We start from the raw sequence: 22255 nt of genomic DNA on the forward strand, positions 1-22255 counted from the left end.
CTTCTTACACTAAAGTTAAAATTAAGATAGTTTTGAAAATTTGCACTTTTTATGTAAAAAAAAAAACAAGAGAAATGCTAACAAATGCCCTTAGGACATTGGTTAACAAATCCTAAAATGAATTATTAACCAATGTCCTAAACCAATGCCCTAAGGGCACTTGTTAACATGACCCAAAAAACAATGTATAAGGGTGTGTTTGACAAATTCACCAAGAATTTTAAACCGTAAAATCTTTGAATTTGAATAACTTCTAAACCTATAGAATTTTTTAAATCCATATAACATGCTTAAATATTTATGAATTTGGAATTAAAACATTTTAAATCCATCACTTTAAAATTCAAATTCAAATCTAAATTCAAGTATCCAACTCTAAATAATTTTCTTTTTGAAAGTTTGGTTTTTTAAATAGATATAACAAAATCAAAATTGGAAGGAAGGGCACTAAGTAATGTGTTATAAAAGGGCATTTGGTCCTATAGTAATGTGTAATATTATATTTTGCAGGACTATAAGAATGCTCTTAATGGTGATGGGATGCCAAAGAATAGAATGCCAGAACATTGGAGAGGAGAGAAGGGTTTATATTGTGCTGGACTGTCAAGGAGAGGACTCTTTGGAGTATCAATGGATGCCATGGCTATTGCCAATGACATCAACAAGGTCATAACTAGCAAAAAATAGAGTTCAATTTATCGCAAGGATATGACTAATGATTTTTTTCCCCGACTTCTCCTATTTTTATTTGAGAGTACTTTATATTTATTTTATGATAATGAAAATAAGATTTGAATGTATAGCGTCTATTTTATAATGATTTTTTTTATTATTAAGCTAAGACATTGATTGAATTTGTTTTAATAGTGAAATTCAAGCTTATATGCTTTATTCAGCAACAACAAATTTTAACAGACTTATAAAAATAAAATAAAAACAAATTTTAACAGTATTTGAGCTTATTGATAATTCTTCAATTTGAAGTAAGACTCAAAGAACAATATCAATACGAGAGAGAGAGAGAGAGAGAGAGAGAGAGATTTTGATTAATCTTTGTTTAATTAACAATAGGAACACTATGCCAGTATTTATACAAGAAAATCATCTTAATAGAATAATTACAATTCCTGAAAATATGGAATTAATCTGTGAAAGGTGGGATTAGTTGAGATGAACAGTTGGATTAGAGTAACTAACATTCCTGCCTTCTGCAACTAATTTATAACTGAGCAATACAACACCGGCTTGCTACTAATGAATGACTGTTGCTTCATTTAAACAAAACGGTGCGTTTGAAGCATCCTTTAATGAAATTGTGCGTTTTGCTTTGTTGAGCTATCACTTTGTTTTAAATGCACGGTGTCATTTAATTTGCTTGTCTTCAACACTTTACCCCCACATATTTATTGGGAGAATTCTCAACAAAAAATGACCGTGCATATGTTATGATAGTTGCGGCATTTCTATTTTGTGATTTTATTTATTTCTGTTTGGTTGAGGAAATTTTTTTTTCTTTTTTTCTTTTTTTTTATAGTAAGAGAATCCGTAGCAGATGTTCTATAAAAAATATCATTTTGACACACCAAAAACTTACTTTATTATTTTACTACATCATTTTACAATATCTCATTTATCAGATGTTTTATCATTCAATTCTATACATTAAAAAATATTTACTACACATTAAAATAATATATTTTCTCCTCCCCATTATCATCAACAACAGCAACAACATCAACGCCGATCAACAACAGCAACAACACCAACAAATTCCAAATCCAAAAACCTCAACAAAAGAGGAAAAAAAAAAATCAACCAACCAACAAACCAAAGATGAAAAAACCACCACAATATCAGAACCCACCATCACCACCACTACAACCCACCTCTACTGCAAACCAACCACCATAATTACTCACCACAACTACCAAAATAGAAAAACAAAAACAAAAACAAGTCAGAACAGAGATCGACACCACCACCAATTTGCCATCACGAATTCACCCATCACCAGCCGACCCACCCACCACCAGTGATCCACCCATCACCATCTCAACCCACCCACCGCCATAACCCACAACTCGAACCCACCCACCACCGATCTGCCCATCTGAACCCACCCATTGCCCAACCCACTCATTAAACCACAGCCAAAAAAAGTGAACGAAAAAAAGAAAAAAGGGAAAAAAAGAAAAAAAAGAAAAGAAAAAAGGAACCCGAAGTGGAATAGAGAAGATAGATGGTCAGTGGTGTCAAGTGGTGGTCTTTGGTGAGATCAGTGGCGTTGAGTGGTGGCCTTTAGCTGTGTGCTGTGGAAGACGAATAGAGAAGACAGAGATGAGAGAGAAGATAGAGATAAGAAGTTAGAGAGAGAGATATCTGTGATGAGGAAAGAGAAAAAGGAATAAAATAAGAATATATATTTTTGCCATTGTTGTCCGTACCGTCTCATATTTGAGACAGTACTGTAGCAATGTGGCATAATTTTTGAGATTTGGAACATCTGATAAAGCTCCGTTTTTGTATTTGGTGTGCCAAATGTGCCAAATATTTGGCATTTTGCACATTTGGCACATCTGTTGCGGATGCTTTAAGCATGTGTAATTGCAAATCAATGGTCTTATAAAATGTTAAAAACTAATTAATCATAAATTTGAATTTTTTTTTTATTTTAAATAAAGTGACTTTGAGAGAGAGTTTGCCGTTGCCCACTTTAATTATGTTTTCTCGCCGAAAGCAAAGTTGGAAAATGGCAAAAATGGGCTTTTGCCCCCTTTCACCCAAAAGATGTAGCAAAATGTCCATATTCTGAAATTATCTAGCAAAATACCCCTGTTTTGATACTCGATTTTTTAAAAATCGAATTTTACATTGAAACTCGATTTTTAGAAAATCAAGTTATATGCAATCAAACTAAAAAAAAAAATATATATATATATATATATATGGAACTTGAGTTCCAATTAAAAATAGTTTTTTGAAGAAAAAAATAGAAAATATTAAAATACGTTGTTACTAGGATTTGAACTCTAATTCTAACTCATTAAATGAGACAGATTCATTAAATTAAATGCGTATTTTCATTAACTTTTAAAAATTTGAAACTGAAAACAGTCTTTTGCATGTTTTCAGTTTCCCTCACAAATTGAGTTGTGAGAATATTTTTTGTTTTATGTCCATTTTGAGTTGTCAAACAAGTTTTTTAGTTTCAAAAATAGAAAATTGTTTTTGAAAGAGAAAATAAGAGGAAAAAACAGTTACTAAACATACCCTAAGCGTTTGTGTCAGGGGCAGACTTAGAATTTCAAACTAGGGGCCGAAGTAAAAAAAAAAAAAAAAAAAACCGAAAAACAAAAAACAAATAGGTATTCATATAGTATTAACAAACTATAAATCAAGATAAATACACAAAATAATTGTTTTTTAATACATTAAGATGTAATCGTCTACTAATAATGACAAAAATACACAAAATAATATTGTTTCTTAAGAGCATCAACTACTGCAAAACAAATTTATTTTCACAAACCAAAAATTACTTTTGCTACTTTGATATAACATTTGAAATGTTTCGTATAGTAGCGTTTTTGGTATTTGGTGTTTTAAAAATCTAAATACTAAATATTTAGCATTTAGAACACCAGATGCTAGTACTTTAATATTGGGTTGATTAAGATTTTTTATTTCTATATTGCAATTTTTTTATATTAAATTTTTGAGTTAATTAGTTGCTAGTTAGACTACGCTAATTAAAAGGGAGCAGGACTAAATTTTTGGAAGAGAGAGGCACAACTCTAGAAATAAAAAAATATAACCAATAGAAATTTTCTTTCTTTTTTTTTTCTTTGGCTAGGGGCCCAAATTTTTTTTTCTTTAGGCTGGGGTCCGAGCCCCCATCGGCCCCCGAGTTTGTCCTTGGTTTGTGTCTATCTGTAGAATTAAGAAAACAATAGATATTATTTCTATTTATATATATATTAGTATTATGCCCATGCGATGCACGGCTTAATAAAAGAATCATATGTAAATTAAATGTTTGATAAAAAATCATATATAAATCAAAAAATATATTTGATGTTAAATATAGATTATAAAAAATAACACTATTTCAAAAGTACTAAGAATTAGCTTTCAATTCCTATTAAAAAAAAAATAAGTATTGAGATTATGATAGGATGATAGATCGAACATATTAATAACACAAATTTCCTTACCTTTCCATCTTAATGTTACAAATTGCATCTAAATTGTACCTATATTTCATGATGATTGATATAGAATTTTAAGAGAGAGAAACCGTACAATTTTTTTGCAAAAGATTATTACAAATTAGTTGTACTTTTCTTTAGTTGCTTTATAACTTCTTTGGATAAAGTTATGTTGATAACAACTTCTTCTTCTTTGAGGGTTTTTATTTTATTTTAATTACAATGATTTTTTTTTTTTTAGAAACAATTACAATGATTTTTTAGATAAATATAACATATTATTTGTTCTTATCAACCTTTCTTCTATTGTTTTATCATTTCTTAGGATAAATTAGTTTTGTTCTTTGAGTATTTATTTTATTTTGTTTTTAAATTTCTACGTTTGATAATTAGGTTTTAATAATAAAAAAATCATATTCTATTCCTTACAGATCAATCACGTTTTCTTTTTCTTTTTTTCTTTTTTTGGTTTTTCCTTTCATTCTATTCATAATTTCATATGACCTTTTTTTTTTTTCTTTTTTTTTTAGTTTGGTAATATAACACATTGATTAACAATTCTATTTTCAATAGGATTTAAATTTTATGTCAAATGGGACCGTAACAATATATATTCTTAAAAAAAATAAAAAAATAAATAAAAATAAAAATAAAAACTCTATCTTATATCCTTATGGCATCAATCACGTGTTTTTATTTTTATTATTTTATTTTATTTTATTTTATTTCATTATTATTATTATTATTTTTTACATTATGTTGATATCAACATTTTTTTTCATTCTACCCATAAAAATATGACCTTTTTATTCCATTTTTTTTCATGGGATAACAACAAACACGTTAATTAGAAATCCTAATTATAATAGGATATAGTGATATACATAATATTTATTTTTTATTTTTATTTAAAAAAATTCTTTGATTTTTTTTTTTAATTTTGTACAGCCACTTGGCACAACCACGACTTCTAAGCCCAACTTTTATTATATAGTATATGATTAGATAAAGTCCCATGCATTGCACAGTTTTACTCATCAACTTATATACCATATAATTAATTTGAGAAATATTGAGTAAATGAATAATATATATATATATATATTCAAAAATCACAATGATGTGATTAAATCTAGAATTAGGCTATACATGAAAAAGGTATATCATATTATCTTAATAAGGTTAAAGAAATAAGTCTTACCTTGTGAAAGAGAAAAAAATTGTGATTGTTTAAGCATTATAAAGTATAAACTTTGATAACCTTGTGGCGTGCAAATAATATTTTCTTGGGTGTGTTCAATGCTTATTTCGAGATTAAATATAGAGACAAAGAGAGATTAATATTTGAAAACAAATCCATTTAATGGTTTTTGTTTACCGGATAAGTTTGAGGCTCTTTTCGAGTGTGAGTATTGCTACAAAATTGCTGATGTTATGCTTGTAAGGGAAGCCTGTCCTCTTCCTCAATCGCATTCAATGATTTTTCTCCACAATCTTCTGTAACCATAATGTAAAAACAAAAACAAAAAAATTAGTAGATTGAATTCTAAGTAAATAAATTAGCAGTTTCTCAAAAAAAAAAAAATGTAAATAAATTAGCAGATAAAAAAAAAATACTTAAAAATAATATTAAAAAAATCATGTAGTCTATACATGAGGTTTAGAGAGGAAGACAAAAGAGAAGGATGAAGATAACTGATGAAATACTAATGATAATATGGAGTAGGACTTTCAACAGACAACATATATAGAATTCTCAAGGTATGGAGAAACAATTGAACTATAAAAATTTCTTTAGGGCTGGGATCTTTCAGTTTCGTAGTTTTTTTTTTTTTTTTTNAGTATTGAGATTATGATAGGATGATAGATCGAACATATTAATAACACAAATTTCCTTACCTTTCCATCTTAATGTTACAAATTGCATCTAAATTGTACCTATATTTCATGATGATTGATATAGAATTTTAAGAGAGAGAAACCGTACAATTTTTTTTGCAAAAGATTATTACAAATTAGTTGTACTTTTCTTTAGTTGCTTTATAACTTCTTTGGATAAAGTTATGTTGATAACAACTTCTTCTTCTTTGAGGGTTTTTATTTTATTTTAATTACAATGATTTTTTTTTTTTAGAAACAATTACAATGATTTTTTAGATAAATATAACATATTATTTGTTCTTATCAACCTTTCTTCTATTGTTTTATCATTTCTTAGGATAAATTAGTTTTGTTCTTTGAGTATTTATTTTATTTTGTTTTTAAATTTCTACGTTTGATAATTAGGTTTTAATAATAAAAAAATCATATTCTATTTCCTTACAGATCAATCACGTTTTCTTTTTCTTTTTTTCTTTTTTTGGTTTTTTCCTTTCATTCTATTCATAATTTCATATGACCTTTTTTTTTTCTTTTCTTTTTTTTAGTTTGGTAATATAACACATTGATTAACAATTCTATTTTCAATAGGATTTAAATTTTATGTCAAATGGGACCGTAACAATATATATTCTTAAAAAAAATAAAAAAATAAATAAAAATAAAAATAAAAACTCTATCTTATATCCTTATGGCATCAATCACGTGTTTTTATTTTTATTATTTTATTTTATTTTATTTTATTTCATTATTATTATTATTATTTTTTACATTATGTTGATATCAACATTTTTTTTCATTCTACCCATAAAAATATGACCTTTTTATTCCATTTTTTTTCATGGGATAACAACAAACACGTTAATTAGAAATCCTAATTATAATAGGATATAGTGATATACATAATATTTATTTTTTATTTTTATTTAAAAAAATTCTTTGATTTTTTTTTTTAATTTTGTACAGCCACTTGGCACAACCACGACTTCTAAGCCCAACTTTTATTATATAGTATATGATTAGATAAAGTCCCATGCATTGCACAGTTTTACTCATCAACTTATATACCATATAATTAATTTGAGAAATATTGAGTAAATGAATAATATATATATATATATATTCAAAAATCACAATGATGTGATTAAATCTAGAATTAGGCTATACATGAAAAAGGTATATCATATTATCTTAATAAGGTTAAAGAAATAAGTCTTACCTTGTGAAAGAGAAAAAAATTGTGATTGTTTAAGCATTATAAAGTATAAACTTTGATAACCTTGTGGCGTGCAAATAATATTTTCTTGGGTGTGTTCAATGCTTATTTCGAGATTAAATATAGAGACAAAGAGAGATTAATATTTGAAAACAAATCCATTTAATGGTTTTTGTTTACCGGATAAGTTTGAGGCTCTTTTCGAGTGTGAGTATTGCTACAAAATTGCTGATGTTATGCTTGTAAGGGAAGCCTGTCCTCTTCCTCAATCGCATTCAATGATTTTTCTCCACAATCTTCTGTAACCATAATGTAAAAACAAAAACAAAAAAATTAGTAGATTGAATTCTAAGTAAATAAATTAGCAGTTTCTCAAAAAAAAAAAAATGTAAATAAATTAGCAGATAAAAAAAAAATACTTAAAAATAATATTAAAAAAATCATGTAGTCTATACATGAGGTTTAGAGAGGAAGACAAAAGAGAAGGATGAAGATAACTGATGAAATACTAATGATAATATGGAGTAGGACTTTCAACAGACAACATATATAGAATTCTCAAGGTATGGAGAAACAATTGAACTATAAAAATTTCTTTAGGGCTGGGATCTTTCAGTTTCGTAGTTTTTTTTTTTTTTTTTTTAATGCTTTGTAGTTGAATTGCTCAATATGTGTTTAGAAAATCTAAACTGCAATTTATAATCTTCCAAATTAAAGTAGAGTATAGGATTGGAATATTGGATATTTGTTATCCAATTAGTGGAGAAGAAGTATAATTCCTTTTCATAGGGAATCAAGTAGTTTCTCTTTTTTGGACTCCAAACTTAATCTATCCTCTTTCTTTCTCCTCGGAAGATTAAGATGGTGTGAAAAAACATTAAAAAAAACATTAAAAAAAAAAAAAAAGAAGAGAGAAGAAGCTATAAGATAGAATAAAAAAGTGAAGAAAACAAAAGGTTAATATCAATTTTTATTTACATTATTTAACATTTTTGTTCATTCTAATATCCATTCCGTATATTGACCTAACAAATAAAAAATAATGTTAATCTAATTTGATTTAATGATAAGAATAAATTAGAGTCCTGGTAGTTGTAAATCTAATTTTATTTAATGATAAGAATAAATTAGAGTCCTGATAGTATACTATTCTTTTTTAGTTCTTTAAAAATCTAAAAATTTAATAAAATTTCTGCAATTTGGTGAAGCCATGTGGCACAACCACGGCATCTAAGTCCAACTTTTATTATATATAATATGATATATATATATATATATATATATATTTTGCTTCAATTTAGCATAATCTCTTGGCAATTAAACATGACAGTCACTTGGCACAACTTTGACTTTTAAATTAAACTTTTATCATGATATATAATATAATATAGTATGATATGCTTAACCAGGATAACAACGCAGGTACCCCTAACAACTCACTTACCCCATCTTGTAGAGTGTAGACACCAACATAGGGAGGTGTGGCATGGCCCTTGGATTTTTATTATTAAAAAAAAAAATCCCCTACTCTCTCTTGCAATTTTTTTATTGTATTATATATATTTTATTGGTCCTCTTGGAAAAAAAATTATGTCTTCACCATTAACCATAGAATTGATACAACAAAGATTAACAAATAAAAAAGAAAAGGAAAACGAAAAGCTAGAATAGATAGAATTTTGTATTAGATACACCCAATTACCCAAGTTTAACTTCTTCTTTTTTTAATACAAGATAGAAATTCTACTCTAACTTAATCTTAATTTATACGTGTGTAAAACAAACTCTTGGAGACTTGAACCCTAATCATTAACACCCTCATCCCACAAATACTTATACTTGTAGAGTACTGACCATCGCGCCAAAGGTGCGCGGTGGTTAACCTATTAGTGACTGTTACATGATATAACTATAACTGTAGGAGTGAAAGAATCGAATATGAGTTAGAAACTATGGGCCTAGCCTGAGGAGGAAAAAAGGAGCCACACACTCGGTGATTAACCTGTTAGTAACTGTTACATGATATAACTATAACTGTAGGAGTGAAGGAATCGAGTACGAGTTAGAAACTATGGGCCTAACCTGAGGAGGAATAAAAGAGCCACACACATGTTAGATCTTGGCTCGACCCAAGGACCGGAGCTTGAGGAAGAAAATATAAAGAAGCCAATCCTCCGAGGAGTCCGAGGAGCAAACATCCCTCGGGAATTCCCAGGCGAGCCCACAATACTACAAGACAAGAAACCAAGAGAGGAAGAGACAAGAAAACAAAGAAGAAAGAAAATATCTGAATAAAGTATTCATCACTTCTACATTTAATGCATTGTAACAACTCAGATGGCCGCATTAATAAAGGAGTGACCCTTGAACAGTGAACTCACTGCTTGCAGCACAGTTTACCACCTCCAGCTCAACTCTAATGGGACAAGCATCCAAAGGAAAAAACCTAGTTGTACAAGCGGAGGGTTAGGATGCAATCCTAAAACCTATATAAAGAACAGGAATACCACCAGAAATGGGGGATGAGAGAAAAACATTGAACCAAGAGAAATATAAACTGAAGAACAAGACCCACCATCAAATACTTTACTAATTGAGTTAATTAGAATTTACTGTAATTAGTTTCACCTAATTACGAATATGCAAGTATAATATTGCATATAATCTAGATTAATTCTACTGTCAGATGTGCTAGATTTATATATGATTCATGTTATTGCCTCCTTCAACGAGGAGAAAGTTTCGTTTGTTATGCATACCAAATTAGCAATGTAACAACTAACCTAAAGACTGAGTACGTATCCTAGGAAGTAGGATCAATTCGAAACCTTCAAAGAGTCAAATATTACGACACTAGTTAATAAACTCATAATTATGTGGTGTTTGACAGATTAAAAATATTTTAAGTTAGCTAGTTATCTATTTATGAAAAAGTGAAGGCGGTAAGTTTAGAAATCAAAAGGAAGAAATAATAGAACAATTCTTTTTTAACAATTTGTAAGAATAGACCTGTTATACTATTTATAACTCTCTCTATCTTAAAATATTGTATATAACTATCTCGAATGTGTAATCTGTCAAACAACCGAGAAGTACGATTTTATTAACTAGAACCATGATTAGAAGGTTTTTGTTTGCACTCATTTCTTTCTAGCTCAAGAGCTAGCCCACGGTTTTCTTTTTCCATATATGCATGAACAAAGCTTATATCTTGTTTTGGTAAGTATAAGTTAAAGTCCAGTCAGTCCTTCCTTAACGAGAGAGCCAATAAATTAAATTAGAGTTGTTGCATAGTTTGCATGTAGGCTCTGGGGTAGCATACATGCCCGGATATACATCATGACTTACAGTTATGGAAATCAAAATCGAAGAGAATCAGAGACAGAATTGTACAGATATTGTCATTAATGAGATAAGTTTTGATTTATTTATAAAATCAAACATGAAAAGAATATCCATCACTACACTTTGGAAGTACTTAGATAATTAAAGCAAAAGTAAAAATCATATACATTCGACCTTGTGATCGAATTGTTGAATTTGTGATTACCATGGAAACAAAAGTATTGATCGTAGGAGCTGGGCCTTCTGGTCTTGCAACTTCAGCATGCTTAACTCGCCACTCGATCCCACATTTGATCATTGAAAGAGAAGATTGTTACGCTTCTCTTTGGAAGAAAAGAACCTATGATCGATTAGGTCTCCATTTAGCAAAAGAATTTTGTTTCTTGCCACATAAGCCTCTCCCTCCCGATGCACCTACCTTCATGCCCAAAGATTTTTTTCTTAAATATGTGGATGATTATGTCTCACAATTTAATATAAACCCTCTCTACCATCGGACTGTCGAATCGGCTTCTTTGGTTGAAGCTGGAAAGAAATGGAGAATTGAAGCTAAGAACAAATTGGAAGGAAATGTGGAAGTTTACCATGCTGAGTTCTTAGTGGTTGCTAGTGGTGAGAATAACGAGGGTTATGTTCCTGATATTAAAGGGTTGTCAAGTTTTCCAGGTGAGATTGTCCATTCCAACCATTTCAAATCAGGTTCGAGATATAAATCTAAGGATGTTTTGGTAATTGGCTGTGGTAATTCTGGAATGGAGATTGCCTATGACCTTAAAGACCATGGAGCTCGCACTTCAATTGTTATTAGAAGTCCGGTAAGATTCTCTCTTCTTATTGTGTACGGATTAATTTGCATGCATGTTTTCTCTCTCTCCACCGTCACAACTTGTTATATATTTATTTAACTTTTCTTATAAAATAACTAAAGTTAAAAATGAAAATAAATAATCACACAACAAGTTGTGATTGGTAGAACAACTAGAAATATATAAGTAAATATTTATGATAAAAAAATTATTTCAAAAAAAAATTAGAAATAAACTTGAACCTGATAATATTTACTTATATATTAATTTTATATATATATATATATATACTTGAACCTGATAATAATAATAAAATAAAATAAAAAACAATCCATTATTTTTTTTCCCAACTCTTGGCACATGGAATTCGTAGAATTCGATTCGGTTGGCATCATAAAAATCTAATATATATAATTTTGAAAAATGTTTAGTTCCAAATATGTTTGGAATTATATTTTCTAATCTATTGTGTAATAGTTTATAAAACTAATTATGTATATTATTTAAAAACTTCACATAAATTATTTAAAAAAATCATGTAACTAAAATTACATATAAATGATATCTTTAATCACCAAATCTAGGTTGGAGCAATATAGTTCCAAACATGTTTAAAGTTATATATACTTCTTCCTATAATAATTTTTTAATAGTTAACTCACTATATACTAATGTGTTGATTGTAGTTTCATGTGCTGACGAAAGAATTGGTGCATCGGGGAATGTCTTTGTTGAATTATTTCCCAGTTTACATGGTGGATACTCTAATCACAATGCTTGCAAGACTCAAATATGGTGATTTGACTAAGTATGGGATTTATAGACCACCGAGAGGTCCATTCGCTCATAAAAATGTAACAGGAAGATCTCCAGTTATCGATGTTGGAACCATAGGAAAGATTCAAAATGGAGAGATAGAGGTAACTTCTCATAATTAAAATTATGTTTTAAATTAAGGCAAACACATTTTTTGTTCCTATATATATTTTGACAATATTTTTTATTTTTTATTTTTGTCATTATATTATTAAACTTGCTATCATTTTGGTCTTGACCCTTATTTTACTTTCGAATAATAATTCGTACGTGGCTAATGAATTGCACTGCTATTTTAAAAATAACATTTTCTGAATATGAAAATATGTTAGGGATCAAAATAGTAGTAACTTTAAAAATATAAAAACTAAAATAAAATTTGTGAAAACTTAATAACCAAGTTAAAAATCAGGTTTTCTTCTCAAAAAAAGAAAAAAAGAAGGTTATTCTAAAAAATAAAAATAAAAAAGTCAAAATATAAGAACCAGAAATGTTTTTTTTTTTTTTTCCTGGCTCCTTTTTAACATTTGCTGAACACGTTCACAAGCAAAATAAATAAATGAAATTTGTTACTACTATTTTCATTTAATCAAGAAATTAAGTGCCTGAGTTTTCTCCAGATTACAAGACATAGTTCACATGATATCTAATATGAAAATTTCCTTGCGTGGTTTACTGCAGGTTGTCTCGGAGATTTTGAACATTGAAAAGAATAATGTGAAGTTCAAAAATGGCACAGAAAAGAATTTCGATGCCATTGTTTTGGCCACTGGCTATAAAAGCGCAGCTAATAAATGGCTAAAGGTTTTATTATTATTATTATTATTATTATTTTAGTCCCTGTCTCATATTGTCCCATATTATTAAGCAATATTTATTCCATTTTAGGAAGTCCCAAAATGAAGATCTTTGAAAAGTTAATAAATAAAGTTCATAACATACCCTTCACTCTATATATTTAAAAAGACAACATTCTTCTTACACTAAAGTTAAAATTAAAATTCTCTCAAAAAAAAAAGTTAAAATTAAAATAGTTTTGGAAACTTGCACTTTTGATGTAAAAAAGACAATGCATAATGGTGTATTTAGATGATATATTTGGGCACACGGATTTGGATTGGATAATTAAAATCTAAATATCTTGTTTGAATAGTTTACAAATAGTTAAGGATTTGGATTTGACAAATTTACCAGGGACTTTAAACCGTAAAATCTTTGAATTTGAAATAACTTCTAAACTTATACAATTTTATAAATCCATATAACATGCTTAAATATTTATGAATCTGGAATTAAAGCATTTTAAATCTATCACTTTAAAATTCAAACTCAAATCTAAATTCAAGTATCCAAAAACAACCTAGATAATTTTCTTTTAGAAAGTTGGGTTTCTTAAATAAGTATAACAAAATCAAAATGGGAAGGATGGGCACTAAGTAATGTGTTATAAAAGGGCACTTGGTCCTGTAGTAATGTGTAATATTATCTTTTGCAGGACTATAAGTATGCTCTTAATGGTGATGGAATGCCAAAGAATAGAATGCCAAACCACTGGAAAGGAGAGAAGGGCCTATATTGTGCTGGATTGTCAAGGAGAGGACTCTTTGGAGTATCAATGGATGCCGAGGCCATAGCCAATGACATCAACAAGGTTATAACTAGCCAAAAATAAAGTTTCTCAATGCCTTTCGTTCCGACCATGTTCCAGAAGCTAGTATGGTTCTCTCAGTAGCCTATATGGAAGCTTTATAATAAAGATCCCTTTTTGTTTTGTTTGATGGATCCACTATAATAATAATAATAATAATAATAACCCTATGTAACAGGAAAAATATATATATATATATATATATATCCACTGGTGATTTATGTCCTTGATTACTTAATTAATTAAGGCATCACTTGTGATTTTTTGGCTTTTAATGAATCAGGCTTCGAATTCTCTTTCATCCTTGTTGTAACTATATATTATCACTATTATCCTTTTTTTGGTGGTTCACATAGTCATTAACGTTTCCATTGAAGACTTTGAAATTTGAATGTAGTATGCACCCATTGAAAAAAAAAAATGAATAGTTTGATGTTTGGTAATTTGGCCATGCAGATGCTAATATGCTATATATAAAATGGCATAATATGGATGAATATTAATGTGTCTCATATTTTGTCTTGCAAGATGGGTTTGCATGGATATATACCAACGCAAACATTAAGAGATGGAAATCAATGTGATAAATTATCTTCAATTGAAACAGGGTCCAATCAAATGTTACTGAAAAGCCCAGTGACCCAATATGTACTTCATCACTACCTTTCCATCTGAAATATAAACGAGGATGGCATAGATTAAATATATGCCTACAGGGAAAAGAAAAATGATTCGATTTTAAACATAGATGTTTAGCATATTAATTGGGTCATGAGAAAGCTATTCTGCAGCCCACGCTACTGCCAAGCTTTCTGTTAGGCTTAAAAGCCATTTTTGTTGTAATAAACATGAAGCCCCTAAAGCCATCCTGGATGCTTGCAAAACTGATTGCATTATTGTAGGTGCCTCTATTTGATTTAATGAAGTTTGCAGGTTATAAAATAAATAAATGTTTAGGATATTAATTAAGGATAAAAAAGGTTGGTCATATCATATGGCCATCTTACCGAGCAAATTTTCTGTAATGGCTTAAACTTACAGATATTTCATAGGCAGAAAACATGGATAATTTTGGTGGTTGGTGTTTCACCTACCACTCTCCTAAGCATTCCTTTGAGCCACCACAAGCCAAAGGACTGCATGATTTGGGCCATCACTCCTATGGGGCGTTTCACTATCAACAGTGCATACAAAGTTGCAAGGACCATCACCCAGCTTTCTACCTCAACTGAGACATCTCAAAGCAATGAGCAAGCCCGGTTTTGGCGCCACATTTGGAATTCGCACATACCCAACAAGATAAAAAATTTTACGTGGAAAGCATGCAACAACATACTTCCCACAAAAGCCAACCTCTACGATATCGACAACCCCACCTGTGAGGCTTGCACACTAGCACCAAAAACGGTTGGACATTTATTTTGGGAATGCAATGTTGCTAAGGAACTTTGGACCCTCTCGGACATACCACTGGAGAGAACTGGGATCATTCATAGGTCTTTCATGGACCTCATCTAGTATCTACTCTTCAAACAGCACATGAACGCCACACTTATCGAACTGGTAGTCACTATAGCATAGAGTGCATGGTTCAACCGAAACAAAACCCGCTTGGGTGAAGCAAGACAAACTGCGCAAGCAATTCTGAGACGAGCTCGCTCCATATTACAAGACTTTCAGCTTGCACACCTACGGCCCACTCAGCTCAAAGAAGCCATGGATGGCCATTGGGTCCCACCTGTGTTTCCCTGGTACAAGGTCAACATAGATGCTGCAGTCTTCTCTCAACTTGGCATGATCGGCGTCGGTGTGATTATTAGGGACCACCTTGGATCTGTTGTCACAGCCTTAAGTAAACGCCTTCCTCTCCCGTTGGATCCTCTAGAGGAAGAAGCAAAGGCAATGGATGAAGCCACTATTTTTGCATGGGACATAGGAGTCAAAGATGCCATCTTCGAGTCAGATTCGATGCTAGTTTTCCATGCTATGGAGAACCCCACGGACATCCCGGTCTCTATCTCTACCGTGGTCTTAGGTTTCTGTTCCAGACTTCCTACATTCCGTACTTTCCAATCATCCCACATGAGGCAACAAGGAAATAGACCAGCTCATACTTTAGTTGCTTTCGCGAAGAATATTGACTTTTTTGTAACTTGGATGATAGAGTGTCCACATTTCCTTGCATCTTTAGTTTTGCAAGATGCTATGTACTGTTTCACTACTTAATAAAATGAGAGTATTTCTTATCAAAAAAAAAAAAACTAAATAAACTCAAACTGTGGCAAAACATTTACTTCAAAATTGGAAAACATAGTAATATTAAAGGGAAATGCTAACAGATGCCTTAAGATAATAGTTAACAATTCATTTAAAGAAAGTTTTTATGAAAAAAAAAAAAAAAAAGTAGTTAATGTTTTGACAGTTTTTTCCATTTCTCTTAAAAGTGGCATCAAGACTTTTCTAAAATAAATTGTTAACTATTTCCTATATTAAAAGACATAAATTAGTCATTGGGGTTGGACTTGGAGGCAAGTGAGAGACGTGATTCCATGTTAGGTGTTTAATTTGTAGTTGTTTAGTTGTTAAATAGAATTTTAATACCACTATTGCCATATGATAATGATGAAGGTGGTAGGTCGTACTAATAATACCATCCACCAGTTGGCCAATTGATTTAGATTATTTTTCGTTTCACAAAAATATAAAGAAAAAAAGAGATATAGATTATTTTTCTCTCAAAAAAAAAAATACAAAGAAAAAAGAAAGATTATTACCATTGCTTGATGACCATTCTCTCCCTCTCTCAAGTCTAGGCACACAATCAAGGGTTTTGCAGTTCATCAACCTTATGTGTTCTTCTTTACAAGAAAGAACTAGGATTGAAATCCTTTTTACCTGTTGTAATAATTATTGAATTATAAAAAATTAAATAAAGAAAAGTATAGGCATACACAAATACAAAAACCTCTCATCAAAAAAAAAAAAATCAAAAACCTATAATTAGTGACTTTTCTATTATTATATGCTATATAATTATAGAAAATGTGGAGTAAGAGCCAAAATTTGTATATTGGGCCTTGAACCTTATCCGAGGACGTGGACATGTCCAAGAAGAAGTAAATGATTGGGAGAAACCCCAAAGTTGAAAATCAAATAAGGAAAGAATGGAGGAATATAGTCCGAGGAGTAACTCCTTCTCGGATGCAATGAATATCAATCAAACTTGTGTTTAGGTAATTTAGGTGACTTTTCAGGAAGTTCTAACAATAAGGATGAATCTCAGGCACGTACAAAGGCGATAGGAGCTCAGAAATATCTAAAGGAAAAGTTGCTACCACCGCATTAAATGCACTGCAGCAACTTTTCTGGCCGCATTTATGTGGAGAGGACTCCTAAACAGTGCAGTCTCAGCTACCACCATTCACAGAGAGCCAAAGAAGATGTCTGATGGGACATGCATTCAAGTGAAGGATTAAATGATTAACAAGTGTATGATCAGGATGGTCTAGAATGAACTATATAATGTAAAAGACCTTCCATGAGAGGGGGATCGAAAAAAAATCAGAAAAGGACAACTGGGGTGTTTAAATCTGGATTAGCATTTAGTTCTATTGGTTCATTTTGATAATCCACATCCTCGGACAACCAGTTCATCGAGTTTTACATGTGTTTCATGCTTGTTCATTTTTGAAATCATTACTAGCCATTGTTCAATCCACCAAAAACCCAGCTCTTTCACCCACTTTCTACAAATTTATTGTACTGGGCTCATTAGGCCTATATCCCATATCCTTAGGGCGTGGGCTACAAATTGTGACCCTACAATTAGCACCGTCTATGAGAAGAGCTTGTGTTATAATGAAAGCAACAATCAACTATGGTAGAACTAGGTTCACAACAAGCAAAGTCGAAAGAATCTCAACATGATGACCCCTTTCTTAACCTCGAGCAAAGAGGTGATCGTGAAGGAAGTGTCCACGCTGCACATACAAACAAGAGCCAACCTTGGGGTGGAAGCCATATCTCCCATGCAGAGAACAACAAGATCATGCAACTAGAGATCGATCAGTTGAAAAGAAAGTTACGCCACGCAAGGAAGAGACAAGCTTCTCCGAACTCTGACATGTCTTCTGATGACGAAAGGGATGTGAATTACAGGCGAAGGTCTCGAACTCCATCCAATGAATCCTTCTCCTACGAAGATGAGCACCATCATGAGCAGCAGTTTAGAAGCCCGCCACATAGGGGCGTAGAAAATGATGCTATGAGTAGAGCCTTAAATCAAATCTCTAAGTCACCTTTCACGCGTAAGATTGAGGGGGCAAGACTTCCTTGGCATTTTCATCAGTCAACATTCATAATTTACAATGGAATGATAGATCCCGTCGAACATGTGAGCCATTTCAACCAGAGAATGGCTGTCCATTCTAAGGATAAGGCCTTGATGTGCAAAGTCTTCCCATCTAGTCTCAGACCTAAAAGTAGAATCCATAAACTCCTTAGAAATTTGATTTAAGGCTCTACTCATAGCATCGTTTTCTACTCCCCTATGTGGCAGGCTTCTAAATTGCCGCTCATGATGGTGCTCATCTAAGGATGGGTTTTTGGTGGATTAAGCGACAGTTTAGAAGCCCGCCACATAGAGGCGTAGAAAATGATGCTATGAGTAGAGCCTAAATCAAATCTCTAAGAAGTTTATGGATTCTACTCTAAGGAGTTTATGGATTCTACTTTTAGGTCCGAGACTAGATGGGAAGACTTTGCACATCAAGACCTCATCCTTAGAATGGACAGCCATTCTCTGGTTGAAATGGCTCACATGTTCGACGGGATCTATCATTCCATTGTAAATTATGAACGTTGGCTGATGAAAACGCCAAGGAAGTCTTGTCCCCTCAATCTTACGCGTGAAAGGTGACTTAGAGATTTGATTTAAGGCTCTACTCCCATCGAACCATTCTACTTTTAGGCCGTCGAACCATTTTGAGTGAGCTCATGAAAGGAGTTTGTGGTTCGACGGCCTAAAAGTAGAATCCATAAACTCCTTTCATGAGCTCAGTGAGGCATTTGGCTCTCGGTTCGTGACTTGTAGGAGAGTTCCTCGGTCGTTGGCTTCCTTCCTATCCTTGAGTATGCAAGAGGGGGAGAACCTTAAAACATATTCCAACAGATATTGGGAGATATTCAATGAGATTGAAGGTGATTTTGACGACGTGGCTATCAGTACTTTTAAGCTCGGCCTTCCAGCCGAACATGATTTTAGAAAATCCTTGACTGGTAAGCCCGTTACCAACGTGCGTCAACTCATGGATCGGATTAATAAGTATAAAAGAGTTGAAAAAGATCAGCAGCAAGGGAAAGGAAAGGATAAGGTTATCCCTCATGAGAGAAGGGATTTCAGGTCGGATCAGTACAACAATAACAAACCACGTAGGGATTTTGCTAGGCAATCAAGATCAGCAAACTTTCAGGTAGTCAATGTCGTGTTCCGAGAGCTAGTTCATCAAGTTCTGGAAAAGATCAAGAATGAGCCATTCTTTAAACAGCCAAGCAAAATGTTGGGAAACCCTGAAAGGCACAATCACAACCTGTATTGCCAATACCATCAAGATCATGGACACACCACAGAGGATTGTAAAAGTCTATGGGATCATTTAGACTAACTTGTTCGTGAAGGTAAATTAAAACAACTTTTACACCTTTCCAGTGGTCCGAGCGGCCAGGCAAGCTCAGAATCTCGTAGAGATGATTCTTCCAAACCTCCTTTGGAAACAATAAATATTATCTTCGCTGCACTAGGGAGAACTAGATCCTATACTTCTAGGGTAATGTCTATGGCTCGGCTATCCACAGAGGATGCTAACCAAGATATGAAAAGAAGTAAAATGGAAATTCAACTTGTTTTAGGCTTCTCGGATAAGTATAAAATCGGAACCATACAACCCCATGATAATGCCCTGGTGGTTACCCTCAGGATTGGGGGGTATGATGTAAAGAGGGTGATGGTAGACCGAGGCAGTGGGGCCGAGATAATGTATCCTGACTTATACAAGGGGCTAAATTTAAAACTAGAGAATTTAACACCCTACAGTTCTCCTTTAGTGAGTTTTGAAGGAAATGTCGTCATCCCAAAGGGCCAAATCTGACTACCTGTGCAAACTAGTCCAGAAGTAGTAGAAGTTGATTTCATTGTTGTGGACACATACTCACCCTACACCATGATTGTAGCCAGACCCTGGCTTCATACACTAGGGGTTGTTTCTTTACCCTGCACCAAAAGGTTAAATATCCATCCGAACGCCAACTTAAGGAGGTTTTGGGAGATCAATCTATAGCCAAACAATGCTTAGTGGCCGCCATCCAACAAAAACCTGAGGCAGAGTCCTCGGCCTCTGCTGGAGAGGATTTATAGCAGTTTAAATCTCCGGTGTTGCCCGTTGATGATTCAGTTGAGAGGGAGAAATGCGAAGATTTGGCACAAATTGTTATTGGCGATGATCCTGAGAAGTTCTTTCAGGTTGGGTCTCAATTACCCATTCAAGAGAGAAAGTTGTTAATAGAATTTCTTAAGAGAAATGTAGATGTGTTTGCCTGGAATACTTATGAAGCTCCAGGGGTGGATCCAGAATTCATTTGTCACTATTTGAATGTCAACCCATTGGTCACTCCTAAGAAACAGCCCCCTCGGCACCCATCCAAAGAACACTCTGATGCAGTACAAGAGGAAGTAATGAAGCTCAAGCAAGCTGGAGCTATTAAGGAAGTTTTTTTTATCCTGAATGGTTAGCTATAACTGTGGTGGTGAAAAAGAAAAGTGGAAAGTGGCGAATATGTGTAGATTTCACAGACCTGAATAAGGCTTACCCAAAAAATCCATTCCCTATGCCTAAAATAAATCAGTTAGTAGATGCAACTATCGGCCATCCTCGGATGAGCTTAGTGGACGCCTTTCAAAGTTACCACCAAATACCATTAGCCTTAGATGATCAGGAGAAGACTACTTTTGTGACCCCCATTGGAAACTACCACTACAAGGTGATACCATTTGGTTTGAAAAATGCAGGATCTACATACCAAAGAATGATGATGAGGATATTTGAGCCACAGTTGGGTAAGAATATTGAAGCCTACATCGATGACATGGTAGTGAAAAGTAAGGTAGTTTCTGAGCATGGGGGAGACCTTGGAAACATCTTTGAAGTTCTTAGAAAATACAAGTTGCGCCTAAATGCTTCCAAGTGCTCATTCGGCGTGGCATCAAGCAAATTCTTGGGTTATATGATAACTCACAGGGGGATTGAGATTAACCCCAGCCAGATAAAGGCTATTAGTAGTTTGCAACCACCTCGAAATCCTAAAGAAGTTAAGAAACTGACTGGAATGGCCGCTGCCTTGAACCGATTTATCTCTCGGTCAGCAGATAGATGCAAACCTTTCTTCTTGTTGATTAACAAGTGGAAAAGGTTTGATGGACTGAAGAATGTGCCTTAGCTTTCTAACAACTTAAAGAATATCTTGCTCGGCCACCTATCATGCCCAGTCCAGATCCAGATGAAGTCCTATTTGCCTACATCATTGTGACCCCTTACGCTGTAAGTTTGGTATTGATACGAGTTGATTACGATGTACAACGGCCAATTTATTATGTGAGCAAGTCGCTGCATAAGGCCGAGGTTCGCTATCCTTCAACTGGAGAAAGCCATCTTAGCAATAGTACATAGCACACGAAAATTGCCCCATTACTTCCAAGCACATACAGTCATCATCCTCACCCAACTTCCACATAAAGCTATACTGCGAAGTGCTAATTATACTGGAAGGATCGCTAAATGGGGGCATAGTTTTAGGAGCTTTTGACATCAAATACATGTCGCGCACTTCCATCAAGGGCCAGGTCCTTGCGGATTTGGTGGCCAAGTTTACTGAACCCTATTTAGAAGAAATAACGATGGCACAGACCATGGATGAAAAATTGGTTAGTATGATTTCCCAAGGAGGTCCCTTGTCCTAGGAAGTGTACATGGATGGTGCAGCGAATCATAAGGGCTCTAGAATGGGGTTAGTGCTAGTATCCCCTAAGAAAATCACCATCGAAAAGTCATTGAGGCTGGACTTCTCGGCTACAAATAATGAGACTAAATATGAAGCTCTACTAATGGGAATGACCATGGTTCAAAAAATGGGCAGAAAGACAGTAGAGATGTTTTCGGACTCAAGGTTAGTCGTCGGCCAAGTAAAAGGAGAATTTGAAGTAAAAGATGAAAGAATGCAGGAGCACTTGAGTTAAGTTAGGCACTTTCAATCAGAGTTTGAATCTTTCAACTTGTTGTACATCCCC

At 32.8% G+C, this 22255-nt stretch overlaps 2 protein-coding genes across 2 annotated transcripts; both read left to right on the top strand.

The window, feature by feature from the left end:
• The first annotated feature begins 10765 nt into the window (after positions 1-10765).
• On the top strand, positions 10766-13941 carry LOC112007724 (probable indole-3-pyruvate monooxygenase YUCCA10). Its single transcript, XM_024040085.2, has 4 exons — positions 10766-11462; positions 12140-12373; positions 12951-13073; positions 13765-13941. Exons 1-4 carry the CDS (start codon positions 10854-10856, stop codon positions 13939-13941), a joined length of 1143 nt encoding a protein of 380 aa, XP_023895853.1. The 5' UTR covers positions 10766-10853.
• Positions 13942-15633: 1692 nt separating this feature from the next.
• Positions 15634-16143, top strand: LOC112007728 (uncharacterized). The gene has a single exon (XM_024040088.2). The coding sequence runs from the start codon at positions 15634-15636 to the stop codon at positions 16141-16143; it is 510 nt and encodes a 169-aa protein (XP_023895856.2).
• The last annotated feature ends 6112 nt before the right edge of the window (positions 16144-22255 follow it).

Source organism: Quercus suber, unplaced genomic scaffold, assembly GCF_002906115.3.
Source record: "Quercus suber isolate HL8 unplaced genomic scaffold, Cork oak 2.0 scaffold_518, whole genome shotgun sequence".
In the NCBI taxonomy this organism is placed as follows: domain Eukaryota; kingdom Viridiplantae; phylum Streptophyta; class Magnoliopsida; order Fagales; family Fagaceae; genus Quercus; species Quercus suber.

Bases quoted from the DNA above. Each gene is read 5' to 3' on its own strand.
- LOC112007724 (XM_024040085.2), top strand. From the start codon at position 10,854: ATGGAAACAAAAGTATTGATCGTAGGAGCTGGGCCTTCTGGTCTTGCA. The intron at 12,374-12,950 runs GTAACTTCTCAT...GGTTTACTGCAG, and splicing joins TTCAAAATGGAGAGATAGAG to GTTGTCTCGGAGATTTTGAA. The intron at 13,074-13,764 runs GTTTTATTATTA...TATCTTTTGCAG, and splicing joins CAGCTAATAAATGGCTAAAG to GACTATAAGTATGCTCTTAA.
- LOC112007728 (XM_024040088.2), top strand. From the start codon at position 15,634: ATGGATGGCCATTGGGTCCCACCTGTGTTTCCCTGGTACAAGGTCAAC.